Below are 20,131 nucleotides of genomic sequence, written 5' to 3'. Positions count from 1 at the left end.
GACCAGCACCTGTATTAGTGTAGTTTAGGGATTATTATGGTTCATTCAATGCTTTTCTGATGTTTTTTTCTGATGTTGGGCTGATGTTGGGCTTCCCAAAACATGCCCACATGTCACAAACATTCCCTGTGATCCCAAAAGTGACAATGCAACAGACTGCTAAACCTCCTTAAATACATAAAAAATGTTCTTGCTATATCTATATATTCAAATTAGTTTTTCCTTTGTTTTGAATAACAAGTAATATTTTATTTTCATCTTTCTAACCATATTTATTTTTTCTAATGGGAACATTAGTTTAACTTTGCATTTTACAATTTAATGGTACATATATTGTTTGAGTTGTTAACTAATTGAATTAATTAACTGATAAATGTTACATCTGTTTGATTCTTTTATGTAAATGTACTTCATGAGATATTCATCTTTATGGCCCTCCATATAACTCAGGCATTAAATGACAAGGATTGTGAAAACCATCTGCTGAACCCTGCGCTTGTTGCCTTTTGATCCACCGTGGATCCAGACCCCCGGTTTGGGGAACCGAGCTCTGAGCTCCGATTAAATAATCTCTTGATGCAGCATACTGAGCCTTTTCTTTCCAATTCTATGCTCTATCGTATCTGCAGGTACAGACTGGAATGGCCCTTTAATTCTGACATGAATCCACCACATTATACCTTTAGAGGTCCCATCCAATGTTTAAATGCATCTTGCTGCACCAAAACAAATGAACGGATTATAACCTGGCCTCTGCAGAATTTGATGACATGGTGAGGAGGTAAGTCAGCAATTTAATTTCAGTGCGTTGGAATAGGGACGCATCTAACCGCTGCAGGAAAGGGGGCTGGAGACCTCTGCCATGAATGAGCAAGTGTTCTGTGAAAGACATTGACCCCTGACCTCAAACTGATACAGCAGGAATTACAGCAGACACCATAAATCAGGCCATGTAGCCCATCATCAGTGACTGACCTCATAAATTTGCTTTGGGCTGAGTTGTCAGTGTTTCAAACAAACGCATAACCAAACTCTGAGGAAAATGTTCCCAATGGAGCTGAAGCCGTTGTAGCCATAACAGGTGGGCCAGCTGGATTTTAATCTACCTGCTTACACTGCACGTCAAAAAAACCATGTCGGACTCGGCCCCGAGAGATGGCTCTGGCCGGACTCGTCAATCTGAAAGAAGAAGAAGAACTACCTTGTTTGCACATGCGCAGTGCCTGAGTTCTGGTAAATCGGCTCGTAGACACTCGTAGCTCTGCTTCAACAGCAGGAAGGTCGACTGAATTTCAAACATTTTTGATTTTCTCCCAACCTTACGATTCCTAATCGGGAGGTGGTTGTGAGAGGCTAATCGCCCCTAGCCCCTCGCCGCCTCTGTAAATTACATGACGCAGGATGCACGATGAGGCTGAAACTGGGGCGATGGAAACAATTCTCGCACGACTGGAGAACCGGCCTGAAAAGGGCAAAAAATCCTACACTGTATGTCTGACTTAAAGGCAAATGAATCAGTATTTTCATAAATGCTGTGTCTGAGCTTTGGAAACACTTGTAAGGTACATGACTTCCTCTAACACATGTTTTTAGACTTACAGACCAGAAAAAACTGGGGGGATGACCTTTAGTCCTGCAGTTTGTAATTCAGGTTTCCTAAACAGTTTCCTGCAGGGTGCAGATGTAACCAGAAACCCAGATAGGTTAAAACTCCTTAGAAATACTGTTTAAATCAGTTCTTTCTGATTTGCTTATAAATGAGACACCAGCTGTGCAATCTTCCATTGTAGCCCATAAGATTATTTATGTAGTTTGTGTATTTTCAAACAGAAAAAAAAAAAATAAAAAAAAATAAAAATTACAGCTATAAAGCTGTGGTCCTGCTGGTATAGCATAGGACTGTCGCGGTTGAGTCATTTCCCCTGCGATTATTCAAGGGGGCTAAATATTGCAATATGCGATATTATTTCACCATTTTTTTTCTTTATTCTTATCTATTTATTTCGCAAATGTGTTTGAATATTGTTAAATTACCAACTGCATTTTATAACACTTTATTGAAGCAGATCAAAGGGTAGTAATGGCACATATATGCCTCATTTCTCTGACTGAACTTAACAAAATTCAGAAGAAGGCTCAACTTTTAAAGGCAAATTTGACTGCAGAATCTTTCATAAAAAAAAAGTGATAATTTTGTTATTTTGTTTTGTTTTTTTAACTTAAGTGCCCCTATACAAAATTAAATGTAACAGGCACTATAACATGAGCCACTGCATGACCCTGTGTGGTAGAAGGCGGCGGTAGCCGCGCCGTAACCGCTGGGTGGCAGCTAGTTAGATGAGCCCTTACATTCGTTTTGCATTCAGTTTTGCAGATTTTACAAATTGCCTCATTTAAATTGTCAGTCTCCTCCTTTTCATTTGGTTGAAAACCAAAATGCTCCCAGGGAGGTGAAGTAACATTTGGTTTTGATATCAGTGCAGCTGCCATTGTATCCTTCTCAACTGTTGTCCCAAGATACGGTGATGGCGCTGGCTGGTTTTCTTGCGTGGTGAGCATCTTGATATTGCGATATTTCATTTGTGCGGTTATTGTGACAGCCCTAGTATAGCATCTTTAAACTTTTACAAGGATATTATGTCTCCTGGTCTGTTTCAGCAAAAAAGTTCTTATAAAACCAGCTAAACCTAATAAAGATTGCGCTAATGTGTGTTTTATTAGGCTAATATTAGACAGACGACTGTTACTACAAAACTCATACATTATCACCTCATAAAGTATTCTTATTACAGCAATTATTCACATTCCAAACAAATTAAACTAGAGATATGATAAACAGCGTCTTATAGAAAGCAATAATTTCAATAAGGGGTTTTGCATTTTGGAATACTAAAATCAGATTTTGTTTTATATTTTCTAAGGATTTTATGTTACAGACCAACCAGCAACAGTAAAAGCTACCCTGATAATAGCAATACCCCTAAGCATTGGTTCTCTGTAGCTCCTTCAAAGTAACAATGAGGCTTTCTGTTTCCTCCCATTTTAATACTCTCATTGTCCAGCCTGTTGAATAATGGTAAGGCCATGAGTTAAAACTCTGAAAAAAAAATAAATATTATATAAAATATATATGCTGATGTTTGGCTGCTTTAGGAAAAAACACCAGAGTAACCAAACACGAAATGGTTCTGGCTGATGGAACAGTTGCCAGATACTGCAAAACCAGACAAGTCAACATATTCACTGTCTGGGTTGATTACAAGAAAGTCTATGACTCAATGCCACAGGCACAGATCCTGGAATGTCTGAAGCAGTCGACCCTTTGACTGTCAACAGCAGTCAAAGGGTCGGATCTTCAAAAGGTTTGCGTGTCTTAAAACAGGTGCACACGTGTTTGTAGTGCAGTTCTTTATATAATCTAAAAGGTGTTTTGCATTTGCAGTTCAGCAGACATTAAAGAAACCTGATTTGTATTTACATATGTGTTGTAATAAATTTTCTAATGACCAAGCCATGCAAAATCATGGGTGGAATATGTGCAAATGTAAAGATTTACCACGTGCAAAATAATATTCTAAATCTGAAAATATGAGTGCTTCTGAAAGTCAGGTGCAAAAATATCTGTCACATTATGGCCACAAAAAAGGCATTGGTACAAATAAAAAGGATGGAGATTTTGTGAGTATGTAAACACATTTGGACTTTCAGAAATAACCATAGAATAGAATTTATAAAGAAAAAACGGTACAAAGTGATGTAGCAGGACGTCACACAAACTTTATATAATCAAATTTCCTGATTCTCGATGCCCAAGCCTATTCAGGGAAGAACTAGAAATAACTTGAAAGGTGAAGGCAACTGTAGTGCCTTGGGCCATCAGAACAATCCTAGACGTAACCCACACACTAGAGAAGTGGTTCCAACAGATACCAGGAGAAAAACATTGAGAGTGTCAATCCAGAAGAGCACAGACCCAGGAACAGATAAGATACTACAAAAAAACTCCTAAGCTCTCAAGCCTCTGGAAGAGGACCTGAGTTAGTGATGAAGAAGCCACCCACTCTGCCAAGGACATGTAGGGATGGGTGAGAGAGCAGTTTTAAAACCGTAAACCCCCAGTCTGCCTCAGCAGATGGGGGTTCACGCTAAGCCTGGTTCTGCTGGAGGTTTCTTACTGTTAAAAGGGAGTTTTTTCCTCTCAGCTGGTGTTGCATGCATGCTTCGTGGGAGGGATTGCTAACGAGTTAATGACACAATTGAAGCAAATAGCTCCTGTCACCACCTGCCCTTCCAGGAAGAGCAAATCCTATAAAATCAATGAGTCGATGCAATCAGCTGGTTTTCCTTAAGCTTTTAAACAATCCAATTGTATAATCTGATTGAAGTGCCTTGAGATGACATGTGTTTTGAATTGCCACTATTGTTAGTCACTCTTATAACATCCTCGCTTAAAGGAATAGTACACCCAAAACATGATTAGCCTTCATTTTCTACTCACCCCCATGCTGAACAACACTCTGGAGTATTTTTTTGATATCTCAAATGCATCTGGAGATCTGGGAGGCTTCTTGCTGTCTGCTGACATTCAAATAATGGAGGTCTATGGCGCCCGAGGCAGAAAGGTCCATAAAAGTCCACAAAAAACGTGTCAATATTCCTCCATACTGCTCGTCCAATGTATTCCAAGTGTCCTGAGTGGGTAGCATCCAGAATTTACTCGAAACGAAGTCATTTAGAATGTTTTTAGAGCCTAAACAGTAGTGTATAGGATTTCCTAAAGGCGCGTTCACGAGTCTACGGAAACCGCGGCAGACCAAACCAGACGAAAGTGAGCATTCAGCGTCTGCTCTGCCGATAATGCAAGCGTAGAAGAAGAAATGTGCTGTTTACCTGTGCAAAGAAAGAAACAACGAAAGAAAAATGTCTGAGGACTTCAGTGTTGAGGAAGAGCATGAGTTCTTTGCCGAGCTGAATGCGCACTTTCATCTGGTTTGGTCTGCCGCGGTTTCCGTAGAGTCGTGAACGCGCTTTTAGGAAATCCTATACACTACTGTTTATGCTCTAAAAACATTCTAAACCCACTCAGGACACTTGGAATACATTGGACGAGCAGTATGGAGGAATATTGACACGTTTTTTGTGGACTTTTATGGACCTTTCTGCCTCGGGCACCATAGACCTCCATTATTTGAATGTCAGCAGACAGCAAGAAGCCTCCCAGATCTCCAGATGCATTTGAGATATCAAAAAAGTACTCCAGAGTGTTGTTCAGCATGGGGGTGAGTAGAAAATGAAGGCTAATCATGTTTTGGGTGTACTATTCCTTTAATACATTGGCTTTGCACATATTGCTCATAACACAGTTCATGATATACAGCATAAATATCATGCTCAAACATAGGAAACATTTCTATTTCAACAGATTCCTATGATGAAGCAGAATTTTGGTATCTTTTGCTAAACTGTGCAAAAATTATTGTCGCTCATAAATTGCTACAGTTCTAGTAAAGATGTTGATAAATACAATCTGAGGTGTCTCGTGGGTTTTCGAAGGGGCTGTCATGGTGTTTTTTTTATGTTAATTTAAAAATAAATTTAATCAGACATAGTAATAGCGGTCATAATGGCTCCACTGGAAAACCATTCTTATATCTCAACCTTATATTGATACCGTAAGGATGTTTAGTCCTGATAATTGTGAGGCTATTCTTCTGTTTTTCTATTTTGTATTTTCTAGGCGGAAATTTCTTCTAAAGACCTTCTGGGCTTAATACATTATATCCTAATATCCTGCTTTATCTTTTATAAACGTGTGTCTCAGGAATATATATGTGTGTGAGAGTAAATGTGATGGATAGATATTTATTACCTCTGCTAATTTTTTTTCAGCAGAATGCAGATTAGTAGCCAAGCTGCTCAAAACTAACATATGTTTTAACTTGAATATGCAAAAGAAGCGTACAGTGAGAAAGCAGCCTTAGGAGCCAGAGCCAGAATGAGGTCATGCAATAGCAAATCTTATGAATACTTACCTTTGGAATTAGGCCTATAGGAATGTAAATCAAATGAGCCCCATATGAGTCCCGCAGTGAAAAAAACTGTGTAAAGCACTGAAGTTAATAAGGTACAAGAAAAATATTGAAATGTTGCCTTCAATTGACAATTTAATAACTGTTTTCTGGAAATTTTGGCCCATTCACCTGACGGCATGATGTAACAGTCAGGTTTTTAGGCTGATTTGGTCTAACATAGCTTTTTAGCTTGGCAGATACATTTCTTATGAAAGGCTGAGATCTTTCCATGAATAAAATTTGCACTGGCCACTTCATAGCATTGACTTTGCTGTCCATAATCCACTTTGCACTAATTGACATTTGCAGGTAACTTTTAACTCCAGGTTTAGTTCCCCGATACCAACTGTCAACATTGCACTGCCAAATGTAACAAGTCTCCCTTTGGTGTTTTGAAATCTGATAGCAGATCAGTTTGGACCAACACATTGAGAAGGCCACATTCACCTCTTTAGACTAAATAATACATCAGGGAAACAAAATTATGACTCATCAAGTAAGGGTCATATCTGCTTTGTTGCTAAACAACACCTTTTAGCTTAGTTAGCTCTGGTGTTAAGGGGAACTCGCAATGCTGTAAAGAAAAGCTTTGGGTCACATGACTCATTCAGTGACAGATCCGAACTTCTGAAGTTACATACGTGAGAAGAGCAACTTGCAAGGAGTATGCCTGCGTAAATTCTCAGTCATCTGGGTCATAGCAACCATAAATAGGCTTAAATTGGAAGGCAACCCGACTTTTGCTTACATTTTTGAAGACATTTTGACATCTATTCAGAAGTCAATTCTGTCAGTTCTGACAGCTTGCACCAGAGCAACTCTAGTTGGAGCACTGAGGTATTTAAGCAGCATGAAGCTCCATTGTCCTGCACACTTTCCTAATCTGATGCAGATCAAAAAGCTTTCCATCATTCTTCTAGATTGTTGGGTCTTAAGTTGTACATGGGCTATGTGATTGGCCTTTTAAATAATAATAAGAGTGCTTATGTAATTTCTTTGGAATGGGTTCCATAACTGAATTGTAAATGCTTGGAAGCTGAAAAAAGCAATCCTGCTACTCTGTTCAGTGATGATTTTTCTCTTTTCAAAAAGGCTTCCTTGACCCCTCTTTCAAATAATCTGTCCTCTCTGTCAAAATGTAAATCTTTAAATTCAATTCAGTTTAATTATATAGTGGCAATTCAAAACACGTCATCTCCAGGCACTTTACAATTCAACCAGATCATGCAGTCAAGAAAAAACAGTTTATTCATCGACTCATTGACTCAAAGGCAATCCCCTTTGGTCTTCAAAGATGTGTCCTTTGTTCCTGGCTTTCCTATGCTGGGCCATGTTTGTGTAGTTGGTGTTTGGTTTCTCCAATATAGGAGGCATTACAGTCCTGACTGCACTGGATAGCATAAACAACACTGCTCAGCTTAGGCTTGGCAGTCCCATCTTTAGGATGAACCAGTTTTTTTCTGAGTGTGTTGCCAGGTTAGAAATTACAACTATGTTATGTTTGGAGAAAATTGAGGAATTTTTGAGGAATTCCTGACGTCTATCAAATTACAATAATTTTGTCTCTCTGTTTTCTCCTCTGTTAGCTGTGGTTTTATTGTCCCTGCTAGTTGTTTTGACCAATTTTAAAAATCACCCAGCTTGGATAACCTTACCCCCGGCTCACACCGGTTACCGAGACACTCCGGCGCTGCATAAAATTCAGCAAGAAAGCTATCCTTGCGGCGTGCCGGAGCCCTCCGCAACAAGCTCTCACAAATATCCTTATTTGGGCCGTGTTATCGCGTGAAGTTACGTGAACTCAAGTGAACTTCTGTTCTCGCGAGTTAAATCTCCGGACCTGTTGCCGGAGCCACAGAGCCGCACCGCACCGTAGTCAAAAGGGCGGTGTGAGGGAGTTGCGGTCTCCGTCGGCTTGGTAACCGCACCGGAGCCAGTGTGAGCAAGGGGTTAAGTGATTTTTAATGTTCTTTTAATTTCTGTTCTGTAATTGAGGGAATATTGTCAGCCCGTATAAATATTTGTTACTTTAAGGTGGGCATATACTGTTAGAGTTTTTGCCCTTTTCAGGCTGATTCTTAAGTTGTGTGAGAACTTTTTGGATTGAGCCCAGTTTCAGCCTCATTGTGCATTCTGCGCCGTGTAGTATACAGGGGATAAGAAGGGGCGATTAGCCTCTCTTGACCATCTCCTAATCAGGAATGGTAAGGTCAGAAGAAAATCAAACATGTTTGAAAGTCAGTCAGCCCTCATTATGTGTTCATGACCAAATCCTGCTGTTTAAGCAGTACTGTGCATATGCAAACAAGGGAATTCTTCCGACAAGCGCCCTCTCTTGGCGGCAAGTCCGACGTTTGTTTTTTAAGTCGGGCCGCACAGTTTAAGAACATACATCGTAAGCTGTGAACTTTCAAACCCTGCAGTTTCATCATACAGTTTAAGCTGTAATCGAGTGCAACGATTGAAGATTTCATACAGTGTATGCCTGGCTTTAGAGATCGACTGGGCGGATTTTGAATAGGTACCAATATCACCTTATAAAATATTGCAATATGGGGATTTGCAATCATTGCAAATAGTCTATTATTATTATTTGTTTTAATCATGTTTTTTATCTTTACTTGCTTTTATTGTCCTGTCCATCCATCCATTTTCTCCTGCTTAGTCCTTGACAGGGTCGCTGTGGGGCCAGTGCCTATCTCGAGCCTATCGTGAGCAGTGGGGTACACCCTGGACAGGTCGCCAGTCTGTTGCAACTTTGAATCATTTTTGCACTGAATTGTGCTACAAAAATATTCTTGTTTACTTGTAATATCGTAATATTTGATATAATTTTTTACACTTACTTACTTTCTTACACACCCATCAAAAACTTTAAAAACAAAAACAGTAAAACAGATTATGGCCTCAAAGCAAATCTCAAGGTCCACTGGACCAATAGAACCTCAAAACTGTAGGCTCAATCATCAGCAGGAAAACAGTTACTTATTCTACATGGATTTTCTTCCATTATTGTTTTGTTTTTAAAGTTTCAGGCTCAAACCAACACACACCTGTAACCCAATGTGTCAATCTTTTTAAATAAGTAATAAAGATTGCATTTATTTCACCTTGGCTAACTATAAAAGGTACATTACATTCAAAAAAGAGCCTTCCAGAGTAGATCAAAAAGACAACAAACACGGCACTATTGCTCCATCCATTACTCTTTTTCTCATCTCCAAAATCTCCACCTCTCTCTTTTAACATTCCTGTCTAATAGCATCATTACTGACTCTGTCCAGCTAAATACAGGCTCCTTGTAATCTCACACAGGCGGAGTGGTTAAGACAAAAAATGAAAAGCTCTGAAAAGAAAGAAACAAAGAAAAATGGAACTTGTAGGAAAAGACGCTGGAAACCAACAAAAGAAGCTTTGAGATGAGAGCCTTTGATCTTACAGAGAAGGTACAACCTATTCTGCCTTCCCCTCTCATCACTCCTCAGCCATCAACCTCTTACTAATGACAACTGGCAGGAAAACTTTAGACAAGAAGTCTTTCAAGTGAGACAAACAGGTTTCTATGCCACAAAGCTGAAGCTTCATCCAATAAATCCAAGCTGTTGACTTGACAGTGGATTTAATTTATGTCTTGAGATTAGCTCATGCTCATCTGTACTTCTAGGCAGACATTTTTTTTTCAGGATTTCTATCCTGTCAAGAAAAACAAGAAAGCTTCCATATAAACGACTGTAAGTTAAGTATTAACAATAGCTATGTACATCCTTCCTGCTTCCACCAGGCTTAAAGAAGAAAAAAGTAGCAACCAAATCCTTCTATCAAGGTATTTTGAGTATTCATCCTAATCTTTCCAGCTACCTCTCGAAGTTTTGTAAATCAGAAAATATTTAAAGCACTGGTATCCCTCCCCTTTGCTGTCTTACCCCTAAATAACAAACAATTACCACCAGAGATGATGTAATTTGTACACCTGAGTGGGATGTAATCTCAGTGTAAATCTGCCTGCTTTGGAAGGGCCTCAGTTAAGTTGGAGAGTAACAGTAAACACAGTATTCTGCAGAGCAAAGAATGCTGCAGATACAGATTTGCTTAGAAATGTCCTACCCATGAAAGAAAATGATAAATTTACATTAGTAATTCAAATAACACAAAACTGAAAAAAGATGATAGTAAACAGAAATATAGAAAATGATAATTTAGTAAAGTAAAATATTGATTTTGATATTTAATTAAAAAAAGAGAGGTTTCTTCCTGTTAAAAGGGAGTTTTTCCTCTCCACTGTCGCTACAAGCTTGGTTGGTGTGAGGGATTGTGTTCAAGTCGATGCAATCAACTGGTTTTTCCTTAGATAAATAAATTTGAATCAATTTCACTGGATGATCTGGTTGAATTGTAAAGTGACTTGAGACGATGTGTTGTGATGGCGCTATAGAAATAAACTGAATTTAATTGAATTGAAGTACATCTATATATTCAAAATGAATGTCATGATTTCTGTTTTTATCATCTTTATTTATTATAGCTTTTATCAATTACAATTTGTCTTGAATGGAAGCGTATGTAAACTTTGAAGCACAACTTTAAGTCTAAGGTTAAGTTGTATTAAAATATGTTTAGTTTATAAAACATGTGAGGCACTATTCAATCCATCATTGTAAAATATAACACCTGCAGCCCACTAAGACTTTGATTCAAAACTACAGGACAGGTAAAGAGAGAGTAACCATAGAAACAACAGATAAGTCTGGTAAGAGAATTTCTGAAGAGGACAGCTTTGACTCTTTCTCTCCCTATCTGTGTTGAATATACAGAGGCTGACCGAATGCACCATCCAGAAAGTAAAAGGGAGTGATGGCACAATATTTATGCCAATATAAAAAAAACGTGTGTTCTTTTCTTGCTACAATAATGGAATAAAATTCAATTCTTAGAGACACAGTGACGGCTACAAGAGAATAGTTCAGGTAACAACATCATCATTTTTTTAAAGAGGTCAAGTGAAAGTCTGAACCTAAATCCAAATAAGAATCTTTGGCAGACTTAACTTTAATATTGAGAGACTTTTTAATCTGATTGATCTTTTTTTAGATGTGGAGAGCTGAGTGCGACACACTCTGAAGGACTTGCAGCTGTTATTGTACCTAAAAGTTATTTTTTAACACTAAATTCAAATATAGACTCTAATAACGGTAATTTGTCAGATTAAAACCGCCTAAATGTCACAAATTTTAAGCAGATATTAAACATACTTTTCATAATGCCCACATTCTGTATCAAGATGTGTTCTAATGGGTTAGGAAATCCTCATTATTAACTCAAATAGATGTTTGAAAACAGTCTGTGCTTTGTGTCAGGAATCCAGTTTGTGTGGTCTGTTTTTGTGTTTCCTTTCCTCCTCCACCAGGTGGTGCCCCGTCCTCATTGGGTCTCCCTACACACCTGCAGCTCATTGCCTCATTACTTGTGGAGTGTTTTTAAGCTGCTGACTGCAACTACCTCGTTGCCAGAGTGTTTGCCAATACAGGGTACTCGAGCCATGCTTAGTTTAGCAGAGTCTAACCTGAGTTTTTGTTTGCCAGTTTTGGATTTTCTAGCCAAGCTGAGTTTTTTCTGAGTCAAACTGAGTTTTTGTCAACCTGAGTCTTAACTTTGTTTTTGTCTTTGCTCTCAGCAGGAAGTCATCCTGCAAACTGAATTTGTTCGGTCCTTCTCTCTCTGGAAGGTTCAACTGAGCTTCTAACTGAGCTGGGGTTCAAAACGGGAAGTTTGGATCCACTTTCCCAAAGAGGTCGTTTGAGCTTCACACCAAGCAAAGGTTTCATCTGCACCGCAGCCCGTTCAAGTACCGCAGGAAATCAGAGTGGCAGTCAGCTTCTCCGTTCACTCCAAACAGGAAGTTTGGATCAACTTTCCCCAAGAGGTTGTTTGAGCTTCACACCATGCAAAGGTTTCTTCTGCACTTCAGCCCGTTCTAGTACTGCAGGAAATCTGAGTGACAGTAAGCTTCTCCATTCACCAAGGAACAACCGCAGTCTGAGTAACCCAGTCCACCCATCACCAAGCAAGACAATCTCTGGTACAATCCTCTCAGTTTGGATTCCATAAAGGACATCTTTCCCTGGAGAAGTGAGTCTGCAACCTTTTCCTCCAATTGTAAACCTAAGATTCAAATTTCCCACTGAGCCTGAACTAACCGCAGTGTCTTCCCCTCACCTTTCAGTCCCTGTTGAGCAGTGCTCAGAGCAGCACTGGACTCATATCATTCTACTCTGAGCAGAACTGGTTTCATCACATTATTCCTAAAATAAACCTGTTTAGACTTTTCCCTGGTCTCTTTGTTTGGTCTTCTGCATCTTGGGGTCAGACCTTAATATAATCATGACACTTTGCTTAGTTAACTGAGGTACTAAAATAATATTAACTCAATATGACTGTATCCACAATGTAGGTTCCATTAACAGCAGCTTTTTAGACCTAATAACTGACAATATTGCATCATCATTTAATATATCAATGAAAAAAAAAAGGTTTATTAGGTTACTGTTGTATTAATATTTCTGCAGTGCTGCAGGCCTGTGTGTTAGTAAACAATAATTTGAAGCAATCCTATTCCTATTCTTTCCTTTTTCTTCCTGCAGGATGGTGGGTTGAGGGGAAACTTCCTGATTATCTTCCCTTACAGGCCTGACCCCAATATCCAGGCGTCATCCTCACACTTTTGCTTCATACAGACGCTCATAGAAACTTAAAAAAACACATCCGACTGCAGCGTACATAAAAGAAGTTCTGATTTTATAAGCAGCCAGTTCAAACAGCAGAGACTGTGTTATCACACTGAGCTGGAGGAAACGGATATAAAAGAGATCTGTGGCATTAATAATGAAAACAAAACAGAGTTTTTCTGAGGATCTGGGACGATGGAAAGGGACTGAGGGGAAGGCCGAGATCCGGGGTCAAAACAACATTTGGAAAAATGTTTAGCTACCCCTGCTCAGCTAATCATTCCTAAACTCCCTGGGGGGTTCCCTTTGACATCCTCAACCATCTTCAGAAGCAAACAAACGTCACTTGTTAGTGAAGGACAAACACACAGCTGTAAAGTTTAAAAAGCTCAAGCTCAGGTTGCTGGAACTTATTGTGAGAAGATAATCTTATAGCTTCCAGAGACAGAAACAATTCAGGTTTGTACAATCCTAACAAAGTCACACACAGCACTAAATTAATTAGCCTCATTTTTCCCATTTCTGTTTATATATCTAAGACATATGGCGCCCGAGGCAGAAAGGTCCATAAAAGTCCACAAAAAACGTGTCAATATTCCTCCATACTGCTCATCCAATGTATTCCAAGTGTCCTGAGTGGGTAGCATCCAGAATTTACTCGAAACGAAGTCATTTAGAATGTTTTTAGAGCATAAACAGTAGTGTATAGGATTTCCTAATAGCGCGTTCACGAGTCTACGGAAACCGCAGCAGACCAAACCAGACGAAAGTGCGCATTCAGCTCGGCAAAGAACTCATGCTCTTCCTCAACACTGAAGTCCTCAGACATTTTTCTTTCGTTGTTTCTTTCTTTGCACAGGTAAACAGCACATTTCTTCTTCTACGCTTGCATTATCGGCAGAGCAGACGCTGAGTGCGCACTTTCATCTGGTTTGGTCTGCCGCGGTTTCCGTAGACTCGTGAACGCGCTTTTAGGAAATCCTATACACTACTGTTTATGCTCTAAAAACATTCTAAATGACTTCGTTTCGAGTAAATTCTGGATGCTACCCACTCAGGACACTTGGAATACATTGGACGAGCAGTATGGAGGAATATTGACACGTTTTTTGTGGACTTTTATGGACCTTTCTGCCTCGGGCGCCATAGACCTCCATTATTTGAATGTCAGCAGACAGCAAGAAGCCTCCCAGATCTCCAGATGCATTTGAGATATCAAAAAAGTACTCCAGAGTGTTGTTCAGCATGGGGGTGAGTAGAAAATGAAGGCTAATCATGTTTTGGGTGTACTATTGCTTTAAGTCTTTCCAAACTCCAATATTATCTTTTTTTTCAGCACTGTCTTGTATTTAGCTCCCTTCATCTTCCCATTAATTCATAATAGCTTTCCCGTCACTGCTGAAGAAAGGCTTTCCATATTATGGTACCACCACCATCATGTTTCCTGGTTACCTTTTGGGGCCTGCTATGTCCAGGATGATGCATGATGTAAGTTTGCAACCAAATATGTTTCAGTATGCAAGTCGAAGCATCACATTTTGTTCTCGTTTGGCAACAGCACCCTCTCCAACATGTCTCCTGTGTTCCCTATGAGGTTTGTATTTAATGAGACGTATTTTTACTCCTTTTCTCATTCTCCTTCTTAAAGTGTGCAACTAATAAATGTCTCATCACCTTTAGTTCTGTCGTGTTCCCTGGTCTTATTCAATGTTTCCTTACAAACCTCTGAGGACTTAATGGAAGATCTGCATATTGGTATTAGCTTACACACAGGCTGGCAATTGTTTGATCTGGATTTTAGTTGCGGCGTTGCTATCCAAAACAGATTTTATAAATTAGATTTATGAAACCAAAACATGTGGAAAGTTGTATCCTTTTCCTTCCCCTTCATGCTTAGGACATATTTTGTGTATATTCCTGTGTAAATTCCTAATAAAATATTAAGAGTTTTTGATTATAACAAAAAAAAAAGTTTTAAAGGGTATGAGCTATGCAAATAACTCCTATATACATAAATACATAAAGAAATACATCAGAGTTACACCAAAAATCCAAGGTGTCACCGATTAAATCTACAGGCCAGTTGTAATAGGTACAAACTGACTGTTTTTAAACCAAGAAGAGGTCTTCAACAACCATTCTTGTTTAGATTAATATACACAATTATTTATTATGCAGTTTTTTCCAGGTATTTTCTTTCTTTTCCAGGTATTTTCTTTAGAAAATTGAAAAACTTCCAATAAAATTAAACTTAACCACAGAATTTGTTGCAATGAATGTTCTTCTAACTGACGGCCAGTTCTGACCTGGGGGTCTTTGTTGACGTTAAATGACGCAGTGATATATTGTCTAGACATTAGCGTCCAGAATGACAGAGCGCTCTGAAGGTGATGACAATCATCAAGCTGCGTTACAAAACCAAGAGCCTGGCACTCACCCCTGATGGAATGCTAATGAAAGAGGCTGTCAGCCCTAACATCTGCACACTGAGACTAGATCCACCAGATTACCTGCTAAACACGAGGTGTGAGGAACATTCACAGATTTAAAAGACTGACTGCAACAACAAAAAAATACTTCATCTTCCACATTTCTGGCCTTTTTTGTTTGAACTACAAATAACACTTCAGTCACCAGTAAAAATATAAAAATATCAAATATTAAGGACAAATAATCTGTTCTTTTTATCAAGCTCCAAATTCTAAAATATTTTGAGTATTATAAAATTCTATTTACTTTGTTGGGTTTTGTCATCTGCATGTTTGATGAGTCATGAAAAATAATAGGGAGGTTTTAGGTCAGTTGTTTAATCTTTTTTATTATGAGTTGTGGCATTTTTAATATGAATGACAGATATGATATGTGAACTGGATGAGCCTATATTAAATAATTAAGGACATTTATTGTTTGTTTTGGAATATTTATAACTAGTCTGTAAACCACAACTAGTAATACAAGTGAAAGATTTTTTTTTTTTTTAATGAAACACAAACTTTTTTCCTTTTGTATGGTCAAGGCAAGAGAAAAGAAAATGATGCTTTGGGATTTTCAGTGTAAAAAACTTTTGGTTAGTTGCATAAAAAAAGGAAACTGTCAAATGGAACAAATTTTAACTATTTCTGTTTTATCCCAAACTTTACAGAGGAGGATTAGGGCCACTGAAAAGAAAAAAAAAAAGTGAACTGATTTTTACATTTTATTTCAGTTTAACATGGGGAAAAAAGTCAGAATTCTGACTTTTTTCTCAGAATTCTGACTTTTCTCTCAGAATTCCGACTTTTTTTCTCAGAATTCTAACTTTTTTCTCAGAAATCTGATTTTAATCTCAGAATTCTGACTTTAGTCTCAGAATTCTGACTTTAATCTCAGAATTCTGACTTTATTCTGAGAATTCTGACTTTATTCTGAGAATTCTGACTTTTTGCTCAGAATTCCGTCTTTTTCTCAGAATTCACAGATTAAAGTCAGAATTCTGACTTATTTCCCATACTAAATTGAAATATAATTTTAAAATCAGTAAATTTTATGTATTTTTTTTTTTACAGAGAACTGTTGTTGAAACTTCCTTTTTTCCATATAAACTATTTGAATATATATATATATATATATATATATATATATATATATATATATATATATATATATATATATATATATATATATATATATATATATATATATATATATATATATATATATTAATATATATATTAATATATATATATATATATATATATATATATATATATTAATATATATATATTAATATATATATATATATATATATATATATATATATATATATATATATATATATATATATATATATATATATATATATATTAATATATATATATATATATTTATTTTTTATTTTTATTTTTTTCCCTGACTACTGAAAATCGTTTAATAGACCCTTTTCTCTGACGATTAGATTTGCAGAGTAAGAAAAGTCTGAAACATAAAGAAGCAGGACAGATTTAAGCGCGCATCTGTTCTCTGTTATCTGCATTACCTGGGTCATGGAAGGGCACCAGAGCGAAGTTATACAGCGGTCTCTTCGGTCGGCTCAGAGATGTTTCCAAAATCTTGGAAGCTCCCTCGATGACTTGGACCAGGTCGTCGTACATGGAACCGGTAACATCGAAAACAAAAGCCAGGGTGGATGCGCCCTCGGGGATGTCCTCATTCCTGACCTGCGTGCCTGAGTCCTGCGCGGCTGAAAACGCCACTGAGAGAAAGAATAAAAGCCACATAACTTCACCGGTTCCAGAAACTTTCTCTGACAGAGTTCTCTGATGGCTCATTTGTTCACGGCAGTGGGACCTTCAGGGAAAGTCTCGACATGAGCGCAGAGACATCAGAGCGCTTTATGCGCAGTTTGAGTCAAATAAAGAGGCTCCTTCTGTGCGCCTCTGTGGTTCCTGCAGTTTGCGCTATAGTCCCAATCACAGCCCCTCTGGCACTGGCTCTCACAGGTCTGCAGTCAGGAGCCCTCATCTGCTGTGTCATAAAAAGACCACCTCTACACTGGCCACACAATCTCCAAGGCGCAAAACTGATCCCATTGGACGAGAGGTTTTGCCAGACATCCTGTGCGTATTTTAAACTCTGCCACAATTTGAGCAATTTACATTGTTTAAGTAGAAGTAGAAACCTCAAAGCTTTTTTTTCCCACAGATTTATGTAGATTTTTTTTTCTAATCCAACTGATCTAATTTCATTTGATGGAACAATTTGAAATTTTGGATATTTAACAGTCACTGATGTGAAACAAGTCGAACCCAGATGTGCAAAGATTCCTGAATTTTGCTGTCTGTAAAGTAATATATATATTGCCACCTAGCGGTGAAATGCTGACATTACATTTAAATTTCAAAACCATACATTTCTATCAATTTAGATTTTGACTTATTCTTTTCCTGAGCTTTGTTGTGATGGGTCCTTCTCAACTTACTTTAGTGATTTAAAAGCTGTCTAAGTCTAAAAAGATGGCCTCATTGGTCTTTTTAAAAGACCAATCAGGATCAGCTTGCATGTCTTTTAAGTGGTCCCAGCAAGTGATCTCTCATTTTCTGTTTGCTTGGTACAGCAGATATGAGTCGTCAGTGGCAACCAAGGTGTATGAAGGGTACAGTCTTAAGGGTACCCAGTGCTTTGAGGTATGACACTGGAGGAGGCTTCCTGCTAAGAAAGTAGGGTGCACAGTGCTGCGTGTCCCGAGTCCATAACATCATCAATGATCATCATTCGATGCAAGTCCTGCAGATTCTGCAACAGCTTCTTCCCCACTGCCATCAAACAGCTGAACTGTTGAGAAAACTCTAAATCATGTCACAGACTCTTTATCACACTGTTAACACCAAACCAAAACACTGCATATTTTCACCATATATATTAATGCTCTGAACTTCCATATCAATGGATTTTTGCACCATGTTTTTTTCTCCAACACTGTTTACATTTGATCACTGCTGCACTTTAAGAAACGGAAACGTGAGGACAGCTGCACAAAACAAAATTTTGTTTTGCATACACTCTGTGTATACAAAATGACAATAAAAGTTGTCTAAGTCTAATGGCCTCATTGGTCTTTTTAAAATTCAGGATCAGCTTGCATGTCTTTTAAGTGGTCCCAGCAAGTGATCTCCTCTCATTTTCTGTTTACTTGGTACAGCAGATATGAGTCGTCAGTGTGAACGAATGTGTATGAAGTGTACAGTCTTATGGGTACCCAGTGCTGTGAAGTATAACACTGGAGGAACAAAATTTCGTTTTGTATACACTGTTTGTATACAAAATGACAATAAAAGATGACTAAGTCTCAGCCTAAACCCAGGGCTTTGGCTGGGTTGTTTGCTGTAGGATGATTGCATGGTACTGAATGTTTTTGTTTCTTCCATGTGCTTCAAGCTTGGGTGCATTGCAGAGCAGATGGCATCTGCTGTAGAGCAATGGAAGCGGGTAGATAAACTGGCATTAATCCGTTTTTAAGGTTTACCAAGTTCTTTAAAGCTACAGTGTGTAATTCCACGTCCAGACTGCAGACCGCAGCGACATGAACATCTCCCCCCCACTGCTTCTCCAACCCAACAGTACGGCGAGCGTTACGGGACAAAATGTCTTCCACGACGTCCGCATCGCCTACCTTCTCAAGTGATGAGGTTTGTTTACATAGATAATTTTACAGATAGTATTTCATTAGTCTGTGTAGGGTATAGATTTCAGTACCGTTTCAGTTCATCTCTCTCAACTTGCGCTGCCGTAGCGCAAAGATGTCTGCCTCCATGGCTGCGAGACCCGCTCCTATGTAATTATAAATAACGAATTCTAAGGCAACGCAAATATTAAGGTTAAGAGGCTGAGCTCGTAGATGATGATAAATAACATAGTTATGTATAATATATTACATTTCTAACTGTATATCCCTGTAATTATTACACTGTAGCTTTAAAGGGGATTGATTCAAAGCTGCTTAGATTTCCTATCATACATTTTCTGTTTCTACAGTAGCCTACTTTAAGCTGCCAAAGAGTGATTAACTTTTCCCTTCGTCTGTCCTCTCTCATGTAGTTTCAATCAGCTTATTGAAGGACACTTTAGTCAGTTTAGAAAGATTCCTGATCATCAAAACAGGGTTTTAAAACTAACACGCACTACGCTACATCAACCTGTTAAACAAATAATTCAATTCAGTTTATTTATATAGCATCAATTCACAACACATGTCATCTCAAGGCATCTACAGTCAAACTGATTCAAAGTTTTCTATCTAAGGAAAAACAGTTGATTGCATCGACTCATTGACCCGAATGCAATCCCTCACAAAAAAAAATACAGTGTTGTTTTATAGATTAAAGCATGCAGAATGTTGAAGTGCAGGATTCATTTTACAATGCAAAGTCCTTTAGCGCCATTGGAAAAAAAGGAACATAACAAAAAGCAAATGACTTCCAGCAATCACTAAACTCTGCTAATTTGAATCATACAGGTTTTTAAATGCAGCTTCAATAAATGAAAGTTGGGTTTGCTTTACAGCAATTAACTGTGAAGCTTGGTATGCATTTCAGTTACTCATCTGAAACAGTAAAATGCAATAAAGTCTGGGGAATTTCAGACTTAATGAGAGAGCAATTTTCCAAACAGCTATGCCAACTGCACGTAGACACAGTTTACTGACCCCAGGATGGTCAGTTCGGTTATATCGACCTAAATTCATTTTATTGACAGTGTATAACACCAATTCACAATACATGTTCTCTCAAGGTACTTTATAGAATCATTCAATAAAAGCATAGAAAAAGATTAGTTAGAAGTTTATATAAAGAAAGCCAGATG

General features: G+C 38.1%; 1 protein-coding gene across 1 annotated transcript in view; it reads right to left on the bottom strand.

The window, feature by feature from the left end:
- The window catches only part of hmcn1 (hemicentin 1), a 170,964-nt gene extending 153,682 nt beyond the window's left edge, over window positions 1-17,282 (bottom strand). The window contains exon 1 of the mRNA XM_038291733.1: window positions 16,809-17,282. Coding sequence (XP_038147661.1) covers window positions 16,809-17,100 — 292 coding nt within the window. The 5' untranslated portion in view covers window positions 17,101-17,282. The remainder of the gene's footprint in view (window positions 1-16,808) is intronic.
- Between the last annotated feature and the right edge of the window lie 2,849 nt (window positions 17,283-20,131).

This window comes from Cyprinodon tularosa, unplaced genomic scaffold (assembly GCF_016077235.1).
Source record: "Cyprinodon tularosa strain WSP-4 unplaced genomic scaffold, ASM1607723v1 ctg30, whole genome shotgun sequence".
NCBI classification, from domain to species: domain Eukaryota; kingdom Metazoa; phylum Chordata; class Actinopteri; order Cyprinodontiformes; family Cyprinodontidae; genus Cyprinodon; species Cyprinodon tularosa.
Note: the sequence above shows the minus strand (reverse complement) of the source record. Positions and strands in the feature narration are given on the sequence as shown.